We start from the raw sequence: 19568 nt of genomic DNA on the forward strand, positions 1-19568 counted from the left end.
CACTTCAACCCAGGCTGCCCCCAGCTGCCCCATCGAGGGTCTTCGCAGCTGGGTCCTCACTGTGGCCAGGATCAAGGGTTGCAATAAAACACAGGTTGTTTGTCTCTATCTGCCATGCGAGGGTTTGCAGTCGCCTCCTAAGGCGCCACCCCATGCCTCAGTTTCCCCAGGTGGTCGTGGCTCCTAGTTCCCCCCTCAGGACCAGTACTAGAGGTACTGGGGTGAAGGAGGTGGTGACATGAGGGTAAGAAGAGGCCATTTTCCCCCCCCTCAGCTTTGCCAGGCTGGGGCACAGTACACAAGGGTTGGTACCTTCCCTGCAAGGGCTCAGCAAGGAGTATATAGTCCACATCCATGGATTTATTGCTCAAGAAAGCTCTGGGCAGAGAACAGGGCTGCTCAGCGCACGAGTGACCCCAGGTGCTCCCGATATCTGCGTTGCCCCAGGTCTGATGCTCAGTGCTGCCTGTGGCATCCCCGGGCCAGGGCATCCCCCTGCCTAGCACCGCAGCACTGTAGCCATGACAGGCACCGATGCCTGCCAGGCACTGCCCATCCTCTTGCAGCCTACATCTGTTTGCACCCCAAGTCCGTCCATCCCCCAGCAACAATAAGGCGGGGTGTCAAGGACGTGCCAGCAGCCCAGCCCCATGGCCTTTGCGCTGCCCGGCAGGGTGCCACGCTATCGGAGATGTGCTGAACCCCTCCACTCCCCCTGCAAGGGCTGATCCTGGTCCAAAGTCCCTCCCTGGATCTGCTAGAGTTGCAGACACTGCCAGCGGCGTTGGGCTACTGGATCTCACCATGCAGCTCCTGGCACCCCTCACCCTCTGCCTGGGCCTCTGGGCAGAGCTCAGCAGTGCTGCCATCCCAGGTGGGGACAAGGATGGGGAATGGGTGCCCAGCTGGCTGCAGTGAGGTGCCTGGGGAAGTGGGGCACCCGGCAGGGCACCAGCCTGGCTGGCCACAGGGAGGATTTGGGGAGGGGAGCGGGCTTCCCAGCTCTGCAAGGGTTAATGGGAGCTACCCCTGCTTTTCTGGCACCCTTGAGCCAGTTTTCCCCTGTGGGGTCAGATTCCTGCTTGTTACTGGGCTCGGGAAGTCTGGGAGAACTGCCTGTAGCCTCCACTCCCACCCCCCATGGATTTGGCCCCATTCCACCTGCCAGATAACTCCCCATCGTGTCTGCTTTTGCTGGCCTCCCGCCCTTCTCTGCCCCAGGGCCCCTGGGCTGGGCAGTGGGTGCAAGCCTGCATGGTCTCCCCCCACCCCAAACAGCACTCTGACCTGCTCAGTCCATGTTAGAGGACTTCCCTGCATGGGGATGCCCATGGAGCAAGTACCCCTGGGAAGTGGCTGCCCCAGGGATGTAGGTGCTGGTGAGCTAGGACTGATAGGTGCTGCCCTGTCCCAGCGGAGGAGGAGAAGCCGTCCTTCTGGAATAAACAGGCGGCCGCAGCCATCGAGGCGTCCTTCAAGATCCAGCCCAGGATAAGCCAAGCCAAAAACCTCATCCTCTTCCTCGGGGACGGTGAGTCCCACTGGCACCCCCAGCGGGCAGGCTGGCGTGGCCAGTGCCCCATGGAGCAGGATGCAGGGAGGGCACCTGGTCCAGAGGGTGACCAGGACCCTCTCTCCTCACCCAGGATTCGGGATCCCCACCATAACGGCCACCCGCATCCTAAAGGGGCAGGAGCAGGGGAAGCTGGGCCCTGAGACCCCCCTTGCCCTGGATGCTTTTCCCTACGTGGCTCTCTCCAAGGTAAATCACCGCCATGCTGGGCATGGGGCCAGGGTGATGCCGGGCATGGGGACACAGGGATGCCCATGGGGCTGCTGGCACAGAAGCACTCCAGGGATGCACATATGGAGTGCACAGGATCCCTGCCCATCCCACATTTGTTCTCGGGTGAAGAAATGAGCGTGGCAAGGGGTGCTGGGGAGGGGCACCCCGCTGGGTGCCTCTGCCAACCGCCCCCTACCCCGAGCCTGGTGTGTGTCCTTGGCAGACGTACAACGTGGACCGGCAGGTCCCTGACAGTGCGGGGACAGCCACAGCCTACCTCTGCGGGGTGAAGGGCAACTACCAGACAGTGGGACTGAGCGCGGCCGCCCGCCACTCACAGTGCAACACCACGGCGGGCAACGAGGTGGTCTCCGTGCTGGAGCGAGCTCGCAAAGCCGGTAAAGGGAGGGGCACAGGGCTGGGGGAGAGTTCATGGGGACAAAGGGTGTCACGCTGGGGGCTGTCCTGCCATGAGCACCCCAGGGCTTGATGGTGGAGGACCCCATGTCTCCCTTCGTGGGACCTGATGGATGGGGGGGCGGCAGGGAAGGCAGTGGGCATCGTGACAACGACGCGGGTGCAGCATGCATCGCCCTCGGGAACCTATGCCCACGTGGTGAACCGCAACTGGTACGCGGATGCCAGCATGCCTGCGGATGCCCTACAGCAGGGCTGCAAGGACATCGCCTGGCAGCTGGTCCACAATGTCGACATCAACGTGAGCACCTGTGCATGGGAGGGGGGAGCAGGGGCAGACCCCTGTGGGGCACCCCCACTAACACTGCTCCCATCTCTTCCCCTCCAGGTGATCCTGGGGGGTGGTCGGAAATACATGACTCCCGTGGGGACGAGGGACCCTGAGTATCCCACCTACTTCTCGGCGAACGGGATCCGCAAGGATGGGAATAACCTCATCAACATGTGGCTGAAGGCACGGCCGGTGGGTGACACGGCAGCAATGGTCCTCTGCCCACCACCGCCAGGCGTGGGGGCGGGCACCTACTAAACCCCCGTGGGATTTTCCCGCAGGGTGCCCGCTATGTCTGGAACAGGACAGAGATGCTGGCTGCCGCCACTGACCCCAGCGTGAATTATTTGATGGGTAACAAATGTCCTGTGTGCTGGGATCTGACAGCCACTGGGATGCATGCAGGCGCTGAGACTGTCCCCAACGTGTGCCCTCCCAGGTCTCTTCGAACCCGCGGATTTGAAGTACAACCTGGTACGTAACACCACCCTGGACCCATCGCTCACCGAGATGATGGAAGTGGCCATCACCATCCTGAGCAGGAACCCCAACGGCTTCTACCTCTTTGTGGAAGATAAGTTGGGGCCGGTGCCCCTGGGGTGGATGAAAGGGGGGTCCCAAATCCCAGGGTGGGGGTAAGAGTTAGGGGTGTTGCCATCGGTCCCCGCAGGCGGCAGGATCGACCACGGCCACCACGACGGTGCAGCCCATAAGGCGCTGACGGAGGCAGTGGAGTTCGACCGGGCCATCGAGCGGGCGGGCATCCTGACAGACGAGGCACAGACCCTCACTGTTGTTACCGCCGACCACTCGCACGTCTTCTCCTTCGGTGGCTACACGCTGCGCGGCTCCTCCATCTTTGGTAGGGCTCTGCCCAGCTGCCGAGAGTGGGGCATGGCCCTGTGCTGGACGCTGCTGGCTCCAGGGCACCCTGGCTGTGGCCAGAGGGGTGATACAGGGATTTCTTGGCTGATGTCCCCCTCCATCGCCCCCTCCCCAGGTCTGGCCCCCAGCAAAGCCGCTGATAACAAGAACTACACATCCATCCTCTACGGGAACGGGCCGGGCTACCCAGGCGCCAACCGGAACGATGTGGACGATGACACTGCCAGTGAGGGCGCAGGGACCATGGTCAGGTGGTGGGATGGGGCTGGGGGCCACCACTGCCTCCCTCACCTCCTTCTCCCCCGCCTCCACAGGGCAGTACAACTACTTGCAGCAGGCGGCCGTGCCCCTCTCATCAGAGACCCACGGTGGCGAGGACGTGGCCATCCTGGCCAAGGGCCCCATGGCCCACCTCTTCCATGGGGTGCAGGAGCAGACCTACGTGGCCCACGCCATGGCCTACGCCGCCTGCCTCGAGCCCTATGTTGCCTGCTACCAGAGGGCCTCTGCCCCCAGCACCCATGCCACGGCCCTGGCCCTGCTCCTGCCCACCCTCCTCCTGCCCCTCTTCCACTGACCCCATGGCCCCGGGGCACCCCACGGGCGCTGCCGGACTTGCATCCCCCCCATCCCCATGGTTGCAGCACCCACAGGTGGATGGTGGCTTTTTGGAGCATCCCCGGTCTGGATGTGGCAGCCATGGGCACCAAATCCCGGGCATGGGCAGGGGAGGGCCCTATGCCACCCACACAGGGTGCTCGGTGTTTAATAAACGTGGGGTGTGATGCTGGTGAGACAGGCATGTTAGTGGTGTGCGGGTACCCATGCCATGCAGGCAAGGCTGGGGATGCTGCCCGCTGCTACCAGTCCCCCAGCCATGGCCCCTTGCACCTGCCCAGCATATCCAGTGCTTTATTGACCAGAAACAGCAGCAAAAAATACAGCAGGCATCTGTGTCCCCCACTCTCCCAGGGCGGGCTGGCATCGCCCGGCCCCAAGCTCTGCTGGCTGTGCCCACCCCCTGGCAGGGCTGATGCTGGGACAGGATGGGGCTGGTATGGGGGATGGCAGGGAGGACACCAGGCAGGGGGAGGCTTTTGGCATGGGGCAACCCCACAGTGTCTCCGGGTCACTCCCTCTGCCTTGACCGGCACTGGACTGGATGTGATAGGGCTGGGTGAAGGATTTGGGGTAGGTGGACAGAAGAGGGGGTACACGGGTCCTTAGGGGGTGCCCTGCATTGCCTAGTTCCTCCATGAGTACTCAGGGCCCCCCCAGTTTGCGGGGCAGGGGGTAGGAAGGGAATGGGCAGGAGGCAGCTGCGTCTGGGCAGGAGCTCATGCCCACCCCAAGTGCCTCCCCGCTGCCTCCACCCCTCGGGCAGATGCCTGTCTTTGGGGGGGGTGACCCCCTCTGTCACCCAGGGGTGCCCCCTTTGCCTGGAGAGGAGGAGCGGGGAGATGGGTGGAGGTGAGGAGCCGGCACAGGGTGGCACACGGGCAGGGATGGGGACCAGGGGTTGCCAGCCTGCCGGGGGGATCGGCCTCACCACACCGAGCACTTGTGCGCCGGGTTCATGGGCGAGTTCTTGGGGCAGTGGAAAACCCGTCCGAACTCCTCGAACTGCGAGACACTGCCCAGGACCCTGCCAGGAGAGGGGGGCAACTCAGAGCTGGGCACCACCTGCCCCCTCCTGCCACTGCCATGCACCCCACTTGGGGCACCCGCTCACCCCAGCAGCACCCCATCCCCTGCCCCAGGGATGCTCACCCAAAACCTGCTGGTTCCAGCACCCCCAAGGGTGCCCACCCCACTTTGCACAGCACCACCAGCCATGGGGAAGGCTGGCACCCACCGTGCAGTCCCTATTTTGGGGCCAGCTGGTACCTGTAGTGCTCCGGCGCGTGCTTGTCCGTCAGCACCTGCAGGTAGATGGACTGGGATCGCCGCTTGATGCACCAGTTCTGCAGGGGAGAAAGGTTCCCATGGGTGAGCTGGACGGAGCACCCCAGGCCCCAGCACCCACCAGGGCCTGTGGGGTACTGGCACCCACCAGGGCATGACGGCCCTTCTGCCTGCTGGGGACTAGGGCAGCGATGCCCTGGTTGTGCTTGTTATTGTAGGGTCTCCTGGGAGCCTGTATACTTGCTATAGATGGGTTGGGAGAGCATAGAGGCACGTTTGTTATTGTAGGGTCTCCTGGGGTTGTGAGCTGCCTGGTTGTAGGGTCTCCTAGAAGTTTGGGATCATGTGCATTTGTTACTGTGGGGTCTCTGGAGGTGACGGGGGGACAGATGATTGTTATTGTGGGGTCCCCAGGAGCAGCGGGCCAGTGCAAGGTGCTCCTTGCAGGGCTGAGCCCTGTACCCTGAGCCCAGGACCTGCTGACACAGCCAAGCCTGGCTCCTGGCCACGGGCACCAGGTCCCCCAGGGCTCTTGCCCCGTCCCTCAGGGCCACCAGCCTCACACAGGGTGACCCCCCCTCCCCGCCCCAGTATGTGCCACATATGGGGAGAACAGGGGCAGGCACTCACTTGGGCAAAGGCGATGAAGAAGAGCTGGTCATGTGTGTATTTCAGGTGGTGCAGGGGATGCTCTGGGCCATGCTCTCGCACCCACTTCTGGTAGGCCTGGAGAACAAGGGGTGCCCTCAGCATGGCCTGGGTGCCCCCCCAAACCTGCCCTGAACACCCCACCAAACCCTCCAGCAACCAGCAAGCAGGATCATGCCCACTCCATGCTGCAGGGAGCAAGGTGGGGCTGGGGGGGGTGGTGTCCCACCCACCCGGTGGGTATGGCATCAGCAGCCGCCCTATGGCCATGCCAGGGCTGTGACGCCCCAGGATGGGGGGGACACTTACGTAGTAGGCGAGTTTGAGCCCCCCCATGTCAGCGATGTTCTCCCCCAGCGTGTGTTTGCCATTCACCTGCCAAGAGAGGAGTGATGATGGGGTGAGCAGAGGTGCCACCCCCCAGCCAGGCATCCCTCCATCCCCACCCTGGCACCGAGGCTGTGCATCAGTTGCCCTGCCTCAGTGCCCTGAGGAAATTCCCAGCCAAGGTGTGATGAGTTGTCAGGTCTCAGGGCTGGGCAGGGCAGAGCCATGCTCTCCTGCAGGCTCCCAGCCCCAGCGACAGAGCAGCGAGGATCCCCCCCCCACGGGGCAGCGTGTGCTGGGGCATTGCCTGGCAGGCAAGGGGCATCTCACCCGCTGATTGTAGACGGTGAAGTTGTCGTACAGGTTGACAATACACTGCGCCTTCTTCAGGAACTTGCTGTACGACCGCTCCGTCCACCAGTGCACCAGGTTCCCGTGCCTGTCGTACTGTCCCCCTGCCAAGGCAACCGCCACCACCCATAGTCCCAAGGGACCCAGGCGTCCTGCCTGGCTGTCCCCTGCCCACCCACCTCCCACCCTGGCATGAGGTAGGGGGGGTTGCTCACCCCAGTCATCGTAGCCGTGGGTCAGCTCGTGCCCGATGATGGTGCCGATCCCGCCATAGTTCAGCGATCTGTTGGGCAGGGAGCAGAGGTGAGAGAGTTGGAGGGCACGGTGCTGGCAGGGATGGCGATGACCCCAGGACCTGACATCCCCATACCCTGCCCTGGCACCTCCCCAGGCACGCCCCTGTCCCCAACCCCAGCCCCTGCCCTGGTACCCCCACCCGTGCCCCCAGCCCCAGCCCTCGCACCCCCTGGCCACGCCGCAGCCCCACACTCACTGCGGGAACTCGGGGTCGTAGAGGGTGGGCTGCAGGATGCCAGCGGGGAACACTAGGAACACAGGAGAGCATTGCAGTTGGGGGGGGGCACCCTGCCCTGTACTCAACCACAGCATCATCTGGCGCCAGGGGACCCTGCACCGTGCCCCCCTCCCCACACCCCCCACCACAGGGGCCTGAGCCTGGGGGGCTGGGCAATGCCTCACCCATCTGGTTCTTGTTGGGCAGGTAGTAGGCGTTCAGCGCCTGGGGAGGCAGCAGCCACCTGCAAGGACAGACAGAGGTGCCAGACTGTGGGGGAACTGGGGTGGGGGGGGGGGCATGGAAATGCCACTCCCTTGCACAGTTAGGGGGGATAGGGGGACATTCCTGGCTTGCCCTGTGCCCTCCTGCCTACACCCTGAGGTGCAACTGGGCATGAGGGCAGGGGGCATTGGTGGGCCATGATGTGCCCCCCATGCCCCCCCCAGAGCAAGGAGATACCCACGCAGACTTGTCCACCTCCTGTCGGATCTTCTTCACCGAGAGCCTGATGCTGAAAGCGATGCTGTTGAGGATGTTCTTGAAGTAGGTCTTCTCATCCACGTCGAACTGGGGGGGCACGGCCACATCAGAGGGGATGCCAGCCCCAAATGCCAGCCGCAAGAGTGTGGGGAGCAGGGCTGGGGTGTCCTCCCACCCCGTGAGCCTTGGGGACAGAGGGTGTGGGGTGGTGGCCATGGGCTGGATGTGGGGTTGTGGCCATGGGCTGGATGTGGCACGAGTGTGTCCTCATGTCCCATGCTGTGTGCCCACGTGGGCAGCTGCATCTCCATCACCTCTGTAGGGTCCCTGGACCATGCTGGCACCCCCAGCCCTTGCTGAGGATGGGACTGAGCTCCAGGGGTGCAATGTGGGGAAGGAGCCATCATTCCAGACCTCAGGGACGGTATGGCATTTCCCATGTGGCTGTGGCCATGCAAGTGGTGGGCACAATGAGCTACCAGGAGGTGGCCTGTTTTGGGGTGGCATGTCCCCATCATGGTCTCTGCAGACCCTGAGGCAGATGTGGGGACCATCTGCCCCCTCCACGTGCCCATGTCCCACACGTGGCCCTGGGCCACCCCTTGCCTCATACTCCTTGTCAATGGCCTCTGGCTTCAGCAGGAAATCGGGATACCCGATCATCACCATCATGTACCGGAGCTGTGGGCAAAGTGAGTGGTGGGGTCAGGCCCCCATTCCGCACGCCCCCAGGCCGTGGTGGGGGCAAGGGCAGGGCTCCATGCTGGGGACCGCTACCTTGGCCCTGGCCGCTCTCCGTGTTTCCTCATCCATCCAGTCCAGCTCATCCAGGCGCTGGTCCAGGATGTATTTTATGTCCTCCACCAGCTGCTGCACCTATGGTGGGTCACCATGGATGCTGCATGGTGTCCTTGCCACCCATCATCCCAGCAGACAGCCCTCGGTGGGGTGCTGGGTGGCAGTAGGTACCTTGGTAAGGTGTCAGGAGGGACACGGTGGCTTCGTGCCCACAGACAGCATCACCTACCTTGGCTTTGCTGGTGGATGAGAAGTGCTCCTCGACAAAGAGGGCACCCAGGGCCATGCCGAAGTGCTTGTTGGTCTGGCTCAGGCAGATCTTGCCTGGCTCAAGCTGCTTCTCATTGCCCTCCATCTCCTTGGAGAGCTCATGGATGGCATCGCGGAAGGGGGTGGAGAGGTGCTCACTCAGCACCACCACGATGCGCCACAGCATGTAGTTGTGCAGGATCCTGGTGACGGGGGGGGGCAAGATCAGCCCCCCCACCCCCCCACTGGGCATGTCCCCAGGCACACGCAGAGGGTGGGGAGCATGTGCTAGGGTGGGCATACCCCTGCTTGGGGACCAGGCGGGCCACGGGAATGACCATGGCCTGTGGGGACACAGGGACGGGCTGGCACCGTCTCCCTCCCTGCTGCGTGCTGACTCTGGTGACCTCTAGCACGGCGGGGCTCGGCTGGTGGCCAGGCACGACAAGGGTGCTGTGGGGCTCACAACAGTGACTTCTTCCAGGAGCTTTCCCAGGGTCCCCGTGCCCAGCCTGGTCTCCCCAGGTTGGGGGTGATGGGGGAGGGGACCAGCCACCGCTGCCCTGTGCCCACCCCCATTGCCAGCCCCCTGCCAAGCTGGGGAAGGTTCTGGGGGCACAGGGGGTGCCAGCCCCCCTCACCTGCTGGGCGTCACGCGGATGAGGTCGGACACCTTGTGCATGTAGTCAGTGGCCAGCAGCACCACCTCCTCCTCCTCTGAGAAGTTGTCATGGAAGATGCGGTCCAGCAAGCGCTTCCACTTGAGCTGCCAGGGTGGGCACTGTCAGGGGGGCACAGGGACCCACCTCTCCATGCCACCCTGGAGGGGACCCCCTCCAGACTTGCCAGCCTCCCACCACCCCTTCCCACCCAGAAAAGTGCAGGATTAATTCATCATCCTCAAATGGACTTATCTGGGGTGGGGAGGGAGTGAGGGCATGGAGCAGGGGGACAGGGACAAGTGTGGGTGGCAGACTGGGCACCAGGGGTACTCACCGTGGGGGTGATCCGCTGCAGCTCGCCTAGGGTCACTTTGTGGTACATGCTGCTGACGTCCCTCCGCACATCATCATACTCGGACACCGTGATCTGCATGGGGTGGGCACGGCTGTCACCATCCTGCTGCCCAATTTGTGGGGGGGCCACAGCTCTGGGCAAGAGGGGCTACTGACCCATATTCCACCTGGCTCCCTGCCCCAGGAACCTTCTGCTGCCAGTGGGGCCCTGAGGGCTGGTCATGGGGTCCCCAAGGAGTTGGGGTACATGTGGGCTGGGCACAGGGGTCCCCCAGGGCTGAGACTCGAGTCCCCAAGATGTGGGCATGAAGTCCCTGAGGGCCTGGAGTAGGTTCACAAGGACTGGACATGGGAGTGTTTGTCCCAAGGGCTGGGACTGGGGGTTCTCAAGATGTTGGGGCTGGGGTTTCTGAGAATCTGCCACGGGGTCCTCAAAGGGCTGGGATCCCCAAGGACCAGGCATGAAGGGCCCCAAGGGCTAGGAGTGGAGGTTCCCAAGTGAACTGGGATGGGGTCCCTTAGGACTAGGCATGGAGGTCCCCAAAGATCTGTGACAAGGGTGCTCAAGGGCTGTGCAGGGGCACCCCAAACCCCAGGGCAGGCATCCCCCTCACGTTGGCAAGGTGCTGCTCCAGCTGCAGGATCTCCTGGGCCTTCTGCTCCACATGCTCGGCCCCCAGGAGGGTGAGCAGCCGCTCCATGAACACCCGGTATGCAGCTAGGATCTGTGCCGATGGGATGGAAGGAATGCTGAATACCACCTCACGCTGCTGGCAGCGGGGTGCCCCCCATCTGGCAACCCATGCTGGGTGCTGGTCCCTCTCCTGGTGTCCCCATGACATCGATGTGCCCCCCCCCCCCCCTCACCTTCTCACTCTCCTCATCTTGCCCCAGGTAGAGGGTCCGTTCAGGCAGAGTCAGCCCGTCCTGGTCGATCTGGTGGGGAGAGACAGGGGCAGCAGGTGAGCAGAGGGAGGGGGGGCTGTGCTGGGCAAGGCAACCCTCACCCTTTTTGCCTGTATTGCAGGGTGCCCCAGGAGCTGTAGGGTGGCAGCATGGTGGGCCAGCCCCAGGCATGGGCAGGTCCTGTGCCTCAATTTCCCTCCTGCTAGAGGGTGCTGGAGCTGCAGTGGCCAGCATGCAATGGACTGGGAGCACTGAGCAAAGGGCAGGCCCCTGCTCTGTGGCCTGACTTGTGGCCGGCACACAGACTGCCCCATAGCCTGCCCTATGCTGGCACCACACTTTGCCCCATGGTGGCCCCACACCTCACCCCATGGCTGGCCCCACTTCTGTGCTGCAGCCTGCCCCATGGGGAGCCACAGACATGAGCCACACTGCATGGAGACCCCAACCCTACACACTCCCCCACACCCACACCCTGCTGTCCTGTAGCCACAGGCACAGTGTCCAGCACATACACACACCTGAACACGCTTGCACATATCTGTGTACACACACACATCTGTAACTCACCCCTCATGACACACACCTATGCATGCTCACCCCCCCTCACACCCTTATGCATGCACCATCTAGTTTACCCCCCCCCATGCACACACACACACACGCACCCTCCCCTTTTCTCTATGGCTCATCCCCCCCCCCCCCCGTGTCCCACCCCACACACCCCCCATGCACACAGCCGCAGCGCTGCCCTGCACACCCACCAGCACCCCCAGCATTTGTCCACCCCGTCCCCCCCATCACCCCCCCTTTGGTTTCCCACAAAAGCACTGTCACCCTCACACACACCCACCCCCCAGCCTCCTCTCACACCCCCCTGTCACTCTCACACCCATCGCACACCCGCTCTCACACCCCACACCCCCCCAAAACCACACACACACTTACAACCAACCAAGCCCTGACACCCAGCCCCGGCTGTCACACCCATCTCCCCCCCCCACCCTGTCACACCCCCCGCACACCTGCACCCTCCCGCTCAGCCCCGCACACCCACCCTTTCCCTGTGACACACGCTCCCTCTAGTGTACACACGCGTGGCCCGTCAGCACGGTCTGTGCCTCCCTGGGCCCTCACACTCACTCACACCCCCACCCACCCTCCCACCCCCCCGGCCCCACCATCTCACAGGGCACAGGCAGCTTATCCTAACCACTGTGTTCCCCCCCAGTGCTCCCACCATCCCCAACGCCTTGTCCCCACCAAGCCATCACCATGCCCACCCCCCCAATCCCACCAAGTCCCTGCTGTGCCCACCCCCATGTTCCCCCCACGCCCACTACCTTGTCCCCCCCGTGCCATTGCTGTGCCCCTACTGCTGTGCCACCCGTCCCCCATGGCCCCCCATGCCCATCACCATGCCCATCACCATGCCCACCATGTCATCCCCACCATGCCATTGCTGTGCTCCCACCACGCCCACCACCACAGTCCCACACCCGCCACGGGGGCTCGAGGCTTGGCAACCCCGAAGAAGCCCACCCATGACCCAGTGGCACCACAGGGTGAGGGACACAGGCTGGCAGGGTGGGGAAGGCTGACAATGGGCAACTGCCCTGGCACCCTGACCCGGTACTGAGGGGCCAGAGGGCATCCCCCGTCCCCTCCTAGGGTTTGGCCCCTGTGTGCAGATGGCAGCCAGGATGCCAAGGTGAGGGGCTTGGCTGCTGGCAATCCGGAGACCCTGGTGCCCTGCTGGGCTGCTTCATTCTGTATGTTCCCCTGCCCGTGTCTCCCCATCAGCATCCTCCCCCCACCCCAGAGGTGCCACCCTCACCCCTGGGGCAGCCTGATACCGGGGTCCCACAATGAGGAGATGGGGGGGCCCCCAGGGACAGGGGCTGTTCACAGCTCTGCTGCCTGCCGTAGCCAAACCCACACACCGGGCAGGCGCCTGGTGCCACCGCAATAAGGATAGTGTCACCTGGGGGAGGGGGTGTCACCGGCACACGTGGGTGGTTGGGGGGGACAGCCCCAGGGGCAGAGTGCCCTCACCCGGATGACGTAGCGGGAAGTGTTCCTCTCATCCAGGCTGACGGTGAGGGAGAAGAGCACGGCAGCACTGTAGACTCCCTGCGTCTTGTAGAGCAGCTCGTTGAGGTCCCCGCGGCCCGGAGGGGCATCCCAGCCGCCACACTCCCCGATGACCTCCAGCATGGGCCGCGGGCCCAGCCGGTCAATCTCAGCCCGGTCCAGGCACGAGCGGAAAAACTCCTTGACCTTCCTCTCGGCCGAGGCAGGGGCTCGGCGCCGCACAGGGCGGCTCAGCAACGCCCGCAGCTTGGCCTCGTTCTGCTCGGCGATGGCTCCGATGGTGCCGTACACCAGCTTGTCCTCGGGAATGCCGTGTCGCCGGAGCCAGCCGCCACAGGCGAAGGAGTAGAAGTCCTGGCAGGGGTCGATGGTGGCATCCATGTTGGAGCTGAGGAAGCGGGATGCCCGCAGGAAGGCCTTCTTCTCCTGGCACCCCTCCAGGCAGTAGCTGTCCCCTTCAGCCGCCAGGTACTTGAGGACCAGCATGCACGTCAAGATGACGCAGAGCCCCGCAGCGAACACCAGCCCCGAGAGAAGGCAGACCTCCCGGCGGCTCCAGCGCGGCAGCCCCCCACGGCGTTTTTTGGCCCCGGTGCCCAGCTGGAGGGCGAAGCCATTGGGTAGGGTGCCGCTCTGGTACTTGCTCACATACTTCACCTCCTGAAACTCATCGTAATGGGCTGTCAATGAGTAGGTCTTCTCCATGGCCAGGGATGGGGCTCCCCACAGGCAGCACGGGCACGGGGGGGCTCAAGACAGGTGGTGGGCAGGCTCAGGCACGCCACGGTTCATGCTGGAGCTGTGCCTGCTGCAGGGAGGTGCTGGAGGGTGTCCGGGTGAGTCAGGAAGCTCCTAGAAAAGGCAGAGGAGGTGGTTGGGGGGGGGGGGGGGAGTTGGGAGGAGCGAGGAGGGGGGGAGGTTGCTTCTTGCCATCGTCGCTGCCTGTGTTACCATCCCTGCCTGCATGCCCCACTGGCGGCACCAGGACTGGCCCCAGTGCCAGGAGCTCGGTGGCAGCTCTATCCCATGGCTGTCCCCTCTGCCAGACCCTCTGGCGGAAGGGCAGGGTCCTGCCTGCACAATCCCAGGCAGGTTTCAGCCCCTGGCAGAGCTCCATCCCACGCCCACCCAGCGCACCGGTGAGAGCACCCACGCTGGATGGATGTCCAAGGTGGACCAGCGAGCCCATCCTCACACCGCACCGTGAGAGCCCTTCCCGGTCTGGGGAGGGGGCCACAGGGCTGTCAGCCCCTCTGGGTGGAGTACGAAGGGGGTGAGCAGATTGGGGAAGAGATTTGGGGGGGAAGGCATTGTGTTGGGGTGTTGCAGGTTGGGTCCGGTTGTGTGGCCCTGCGTCAGGTTGCATCGCGTTGTGCCGTGGCGCAGCATTGCATTGTGTTGGGTTGGGTTGTGGTGCGCCGTGTTGCATTGCGTTGTGTCAAATTGTGGTGCGGCGCGTGATGTGTGCACAAAGTTAATTCCAGTCTGGGGGGAGCCCTGGACCCCATGGACATCTCACAGCATTTCCCCGTCACCACCACCAGCCACCCAACCCCTCTCTGCTGGCTGATGCCTGATGGGCAGGGGTGTCCGCCAGGGGTGCCATGCTGGGGAGGAGGGGGTCTGCCCGTGGGGAAAGGAGGGTGGGGGCATAGATGGATTGTGGAGGGGCTCCGAAAGGCGACTCCAAGCCTCGTTCGGTGCACAGTGGCATCCGGATTTGCAGGTGGGGGAGGACAGGCTGGGGACAAAGAGCTGCTCGGGAGGTGGCCGGCATCCCCGCGGCGGGGCCCCCCCCAACCCCCGCGGCCCCCGCTCCCTCGGCAACTTGGGCAAAGTTGTGCCCCGGCGCCGCAGCCCGGCGGTGCCCGTGCCGGGGAGCTGCCGCTGCCGGAAAGTTTGCGGGGCCGGCAGCGGGCACGGTGCGTGCGGTGGAGCGCGGAAGACCGGGGGGGGGGGGGGGGGGGGGGGGCGGGATGCTCGGGGGGTGCTACTCGGGATGCTGCCCAGGATGCTCGGGGGATGCTCAGGGGTGCGCGGGGGACGCTGCCCGGGATTCACGGGGGATGCTGCCCGGGATGCTCGGAGGATGCTGCCCAGGATGCTCTGAGGTGCTTGCCGAGATGCTCGGGAGGTGCTCACCGGGGTGATGCCTGTGGTGTTGGGGGGATGCTCGAGGGTTGCTCGGGGGATGCTCGAGGAATGCTCGAGAGAAGCTCGGGAAGTGCTCCCCGGCATGATGCCCAGGATATTCGGGGGATGCTCGCGGGTTGCTCACCGGCAGGCTCGGAGAGCGCTCCCCGGGCTGCTCCGGGGTGCTCACCGAGGTACTCGGGGGATGCTCAGGGGATGTTCCCCGGGATGCTGCCCGGGATGCCCGCGGGTGCTCGGGGGTCGCTCACCGCTTGCTCACCGAAACACTTGGAGGATGCTCCCGGGATGCTCGGGGGACGCCGCCCGGGATGCTCGGGGACGCTGCCCGGGATGCTCGGGGCGGGTGCTCGGGGGTGCTCACCGGCTTGCTCGGGGGATGTCAGCAGGCTGCCGGCGGGCCGGCCCGGCGCTGCCCGTCCGGCTGCGCTCCCCGCGCTCCGCTCCGCGCCCCGCGCCGCGGCTGGCGGAGCGGCGGGGCCGGAGGGAGGCAGCGGGGCGGGGAGGGGGTGGTGTCTCCAGCCCGGCTCTCCCGCAGGCCAGGCTCCATTAACGAGATTATTATGCAAATGGAGCAGCCCTGTGCCACCCGCCAGCCTTACCTCATCCCCGCCGGCGGGGAGGCAGGGTAGGGGGGTCCCCGGGCCCCCCACCCCGGGGGCCCGGCACAGGGCTGGCAGTGCCACTCCGCCTGGCATCCCCCCGTCCGGGGACCCTGCTGCCCCCCCGCCCCCACAGCCTGGCACCCAGGAGGGGCACGGGTGGGCACGGCCGGCGGCCTGTGCCAGGAGCACCCCGGCGGCTCGGCACCCCCCCCCGCCGTGCCCGGGCACCCTCGGGGTCCGTCCCGTTCTGCCAGAGTGGGTGCAAGGAGAAAGGGCTGTGGGTGGGCAGGAGACGGAGCCTGGGAGGCTCCGGGTGAGAGGGTGGGCATGGGGGTGGCACGGGGTGGCATGGGGAGGGGGCCATGCACTCACACACTCACGCACACACGCGAAGGTCCGGGAATATTAAACTGCATTGCAGATAAATCCCCAACATAAATATCGTGAGCCACTCTGCCACGGGGGGGCCCAGCAAGATTTATAGCCCAGCAATTCCCACCGCCCGTGGTGGCCCCCTGCAGCAGCCACGCTCCCCGGCCCCGCACGGCCATCCTGCCTGTCATGCTCGGGGGTGCGTGCCACCCTCGCCCCCCCCCACCCCCCCCCCCGCCAGTGCCTACACAGCCCTGGGTGCTCGGAGGGGGCCCTGGGTCTTTCTGAGTGCTGGGGTGGTAGGTAGCCCCAGGCAGGACATACTGGGTGCTATGCTACACTTGGCATGGGATGGGTGGCTCAGCTGGCGTGGGACCCACTGTCTTGTCCTGTGGACACCATGGACCGGTCGCAGGCACAGCCTTCACTGCCTGGGGTGGCTGAGGCTGCGCTTTCCTATGCTGGGGTGCCAGGGTGCTGAGCACAGCCCAGGCAGGGTGCCTACTGCAGCACTGAGACATGCAACATCACACACACAGGTAGTGGCACACATGTACATCACATGTACACCCATGCACACCGACATGCATCAGTACAGACACACAAGTTATGTCTGCCCCCCCCCCCCCCAGTCTCAAAGATGCATTGCCGTCCAGCTCCCATTATTGGCACATGTACCCTGGCACGCTCACACACCCCGCCACGTGTTGCAGCAAAGCTTTCCTGGGGCACATGCCAGGGCACAGGGGCTCCGTGAATCCTACCAGAGAGATTAGCACTCCAACAAGCCAGGCACCACCAGCCCCAGTGGGGTGGGTGCAAGGGTACCTGGATGCAGGCTGCTTCATGGGTGGGCACGGGGTGCCCAACCTTGCCACTCACCGGGGTGGCTGGCTGGAGAGTGGGGGCACAGGGCTGGGTGCCGTGCACCGGCCTCCCCATGCCTGCACTTACCCGGCCCCGAGACCCGCTTGGCACATGGTGGGAGCATGATGGATGCACATGGCGGGGGGGGGGAGGGGGCTGGCATTATTAACAGCCCTGGGTATTGCTCCAACAGGGCTGTAAAAATTAAAGGCGTGCGGATATAAAATAATGGATAAATCTGAGCCGGCCGCAGAGCGCTGCGGTGTCCCACGGGAGTTGGCATCTTGAGAAGCAGGGGTACGGCAGGCATGGAACGGGCACCTACGTGCAGATATGGGAGGTTAGGCAATGCCTACACCCACTTCCAAGTGCCGACTCCTCCCCAAAAATCTCCAAAAAATGCCCCAAGAGGATGCGCAGGCAGTGCCAACCTGAGGAGCTGGCACTGCAAGCCAGGCGGCTGCTCCTGAAGCTGGGATGGAAGCCAAAGAGGTTGTGCCTTTGCAGGCAGGGCTGGGGGCACAGGGCATTTGCTCCAGGATGCCCACAAGCACTGCCCAGCCCACGCACTCCCAGCAGGCAGGATCTGTGCCACGGTGCCAATACATCCAGGCATCACCAGGCGGGTGTGACCCCGGGGTCCTGCCTGTGCTGTGGCCCGTGGCTCTGACCCGGAGCAGGGCTCAGGACAGCACTCGCCTCACCAGCCCCATTCTGCGCTGCCCGTCCCGCAGGCCACCCCACCGGTGTCCTCATTTTCTCCGAGATTAGCCGCGGCGCGGGAGCCTCCGCGCACCGCCAGCAGGTGACAAATAAGATTTTTCCACTCTTCCGAGCACCCGGCATGGGTCTGTCATTGAAAATGCAAAGCAGCGCGGTGCCAACCTCCTCCGCCCACCCTCCCGTTCACCAGCCCCTCAGTGCCGAGCAGCCCCACCATTGCCGCTGGACCCCCCACTACACCCGCTGCTCCCCTTCCGCAGTGCTGGGGTGCTAGGCATGGTGCCCAGTGGGGCAGGTTCCCAGGGGTTTCTTAGAGGGGTGCTAGTTTGGGGGTATCAACCCGGCTGGGCAGCACGGCCTCACAGTGTCCTTGGGGCGCACCCATGTGCCTGGCACTGCAGGTAGGAGAGCAGGCGGGGGGGGGTGCATGGGGGTCCCCGTCACACTGGGTATGTGCGCCCCACCAGGGCCTGCCGGCCTCCAGGGAGGGTGCCAGGCTTTGGGGTGGGCACAGAGCAGGCTAACACCAGTGGTAGGGGGTGAGGGATTGCCCCTTGTAGGAAACACTTGGCCCAAAACGTGTCCACTGATGTGGGCATCACCTCACAAACTCGACCCCAAGGGACCCCATCCCCAGCACCCAAGGCGGGGGGAAGAACAGGAGCACTCTACTCCACAGCTGGACACATCCACAATCCTCACCCATGGACCCAACCCTCCCAAACCCCTCAGTTCCCCCCAAACCCCTTGATCCCCCCCAGAACTCCAACCCTGGCATCCCATTACCCACTATGCTGCCAGCCCATAGCCAGGTGCCTCCCCAGCAGCCCCCAGCCCTGCTCCCCCCCACTGCCGCCGCCGCGTCTCCCCTCTGCTATTGTCAGAGGGTTGCCTCTGCCTCTGTCTGCGAAATTAATTCGGAGGTGGAGAGGGAGAATTATGTAAAGTGTGGTTATTCTGGAGCGGCGGGGGAAGCGCGGCTGATGGCAAAGTGCCTTTTTGTGTGTTTAATATGCATTTTTTTCCAGCGGTGCATTTTCAGGCGGGTAATTTGCTGTCTTTTCAGACCCCGATCAGTATCATTTCTCCGGCAATGACAGCTTTTATTTGCACTGAAATGAATGCTGCGAAATTTCCAAGAAATAGCCGAGGCTCCGTTGGCTGCCCACCCCCGCGGGGCTGGGGCACAGGCACCCGCCGGCACCTGCCCCCCTAACCTCCTGGCCAGCCCCTGCACCCCACAGCCCCCTGGCCGGCCCCTGCCCACAGCCCCGCTTGGCAGCAGTGCCCGGGGGTACTAGGCACACACATGTGCCAGTTTGCACACCCTGTGTTCACAGGTGTGCGTGCTCCCCTGCCCTCCCCCCCTTCTTAAGCCCTGTGTGCACATCGCATCTAGGGGTGGGTATATATACATCCCAATGCATGTGCACCTATAGACACCCCTTGTGAACATGTACACACCCCCTTGTGCACATGTACACCCCTCCGGCACAGCACCCCCTTCTGTGCACGCATGCACACACACATTCCTAGTCCGTGCATATCCCCCTGAACGCATACACACACACTCCCCCTGTGCATATGTGCCCCTCCTTGTGTGCTCCCCCCCCCCCTTTCTATCCCCCCAGACACAGCACCCCTGATCCAAGGCACCCAGCCACCAGGAGGGTCTGGGGGTCTCCCATGCACCCCTTTCCCCTGCCCACGGGGAAACTGAGGCACAGAGGGGCAGGCATAGACGGGTGCTCTCCACGCAGCCTACCACCTCTCCAGGCACCCGCAGTGATGGGTGGGAGCCTGGAGAAGATGCAGTGTGTGTGTCTGTTTGTCTGCCTGTCTGTATGTTAGAGGGAGGAAGAAATGCTGTTTGTGTAGGTGTGCGCTGCGTGGGTGTCGTGCGCCGGAGCCGGTGTGCCAGAGCTGCCGTGCCGGCGCGCGGTGCTGCCTTTGCAGCAGCCATGCATGCTGTGTGCGCACAGCTGGGTGTGCACCTGTGTCAGCCCCCTGCCCATGTCCCAGTGTGTGTGATGGCGTGTCTGTAGGAGTGGCATGGGCACACGTGTCTATGTGATGTGGGCATCTCCGAGTGGGACAGCATCCCCAAGTGCGTGTGACACCGTGTGTCCAGCCGGGTGCG

General features: G+C 64.2%; 2 protein-coding genes across 3 annotated transcripts; one reads left to right on the top strand and one right to left on the bottom strand.

The window, feature by feature from the left end:
* The first annotated feature begins 511 nt into the window (after window positions 1-511).
* Window positions 512-4192, top strand: LOC126039357 (intestinal-type alkaline phosphatase-like). Its single transcript, XM_049802437.1, has 11 exons — window positions 512-874; window positions 1415-1531; window positions 1647-1762; window positions 2010-2184; window positions 2332-2504; window positions 2592-2726; window positions 2816-2888; window positions 2974-3106; window positions 3203-3396; window positions 3535-3645; window positions 3734-4192. Exons 1-11 carry the CDS (start codon window positions 535-537, stop codon window positions 3994-3996), a joined length of 1830 nt encoding a protein of 609 aa, XP_049658394.1. The 5' UTR covers window positions 512-534; the 3' UTR covers window positions 3997-4192.
* Window positions 4193-4865: 673 nt separating this feature from the next.
* ECEL1 (endothelin converting enzyme like 1) lies at window positions 4866-13415 on the bottom strand. Of its 2 annotated transcripts, XM_049802585.1 has the most exons (17): window positions 12672-13415; window positions 10578-10646; window positions 10325-10435; window positions 9691-9783; window positions 9336-9460; window positions 8675-8897; window positions 8425-8523; window positions 8254-8328; window positions 7631-7734; window positions 7350-7408; window positions 7144-7195; window positions 6866-6933; window positions 6630-6754; window positions 6282-6347; window positions 5955-6050; window positions 5307-5383; window positions 4866-5064 (listed from the first exon to the last, which is right to left on the bottom strand). In XM_049802585.1, the coding sequence occupies exons 1-17, from the start codon at window positions 13413-13415 to the stop codon at window positions 4965-4967; spliced, it is 2286 nt and encodes a 761-aa protein (XP_049658542.1). In that variant the 3' UTR covers window positions 4866-4964. The 2 variants fall into 2 exon arrangements, with proteins under 2 accessions (XP_049658542.1, XP_049658543.1); XM_049802586.1 differs by lacking the exons at window positions 4866-5064; window positions 5307-5383 and adding an exon at window positions 5583-5651.
* Window positions 13416-19568: the final 6153 nt, after the last annotated feature.

Source organism: Accipiter gentilis, chromosome 6 (genome assembly GCF_929443795.1).
Source record: "Accipiter gentilis chromosome 6, bAccGen1.1, whole genome shotgun sequence".
NCBI classification, from domain to species: Eukaryota; Metazoa; Chordata; class Aves; order Accipitriformes; family Accipitridae; genus Astur; species Astur gentilis.

Excerpts from the sequence above, each read along its gene's own strand:
- LOC126039357 (XM_049802437.1), top strand. The coding sequence starts at position 535 with ATGCCTGCCAGGCACTGCCCATCCTCTTGCAGCCTACATCTGTTTGCA. Across the intron at positions 2,185-2,331 it reads GGAGCGAGCTCGCAAAGCCG|GGAAGGCAGTGGGCATCGTG; the intron begins GTAAAGGGAGGG and ends GGGGGGCGGCAG. Across the intron at positions 3,107-3,202 it reads GGCTTCTACCTCTTTGTGGA|AGGCGGCAGGATCGACCACG; the intron begins AGATAAGTTGGG and ends ATCGGTCCCCGC.
- ECEL1 (XM_049802585.1), bottom strand. The coding sequence starts at position 13,415 with ATGGAGAAGACCTACTCATTGACAGCCCATTACGATGAGTTTCAGGAG. Across the intron at positions 6,051-6,281 it reads GGCTCAAACTCGCCTACTAC|GCCTACCAGAAGTGGGTGCG; the intron begins GTAAGTGTCCCC and ends CTTGTTCTCCAG. Across the intron at positions 5,384-5,954 it reads TCTTCATCGCCTTTGCCCAA|AACTGGTGCATCAAGCGGCG; the intron begins GTGAGTGCCTGC and ends TCTCCCCTGCAG.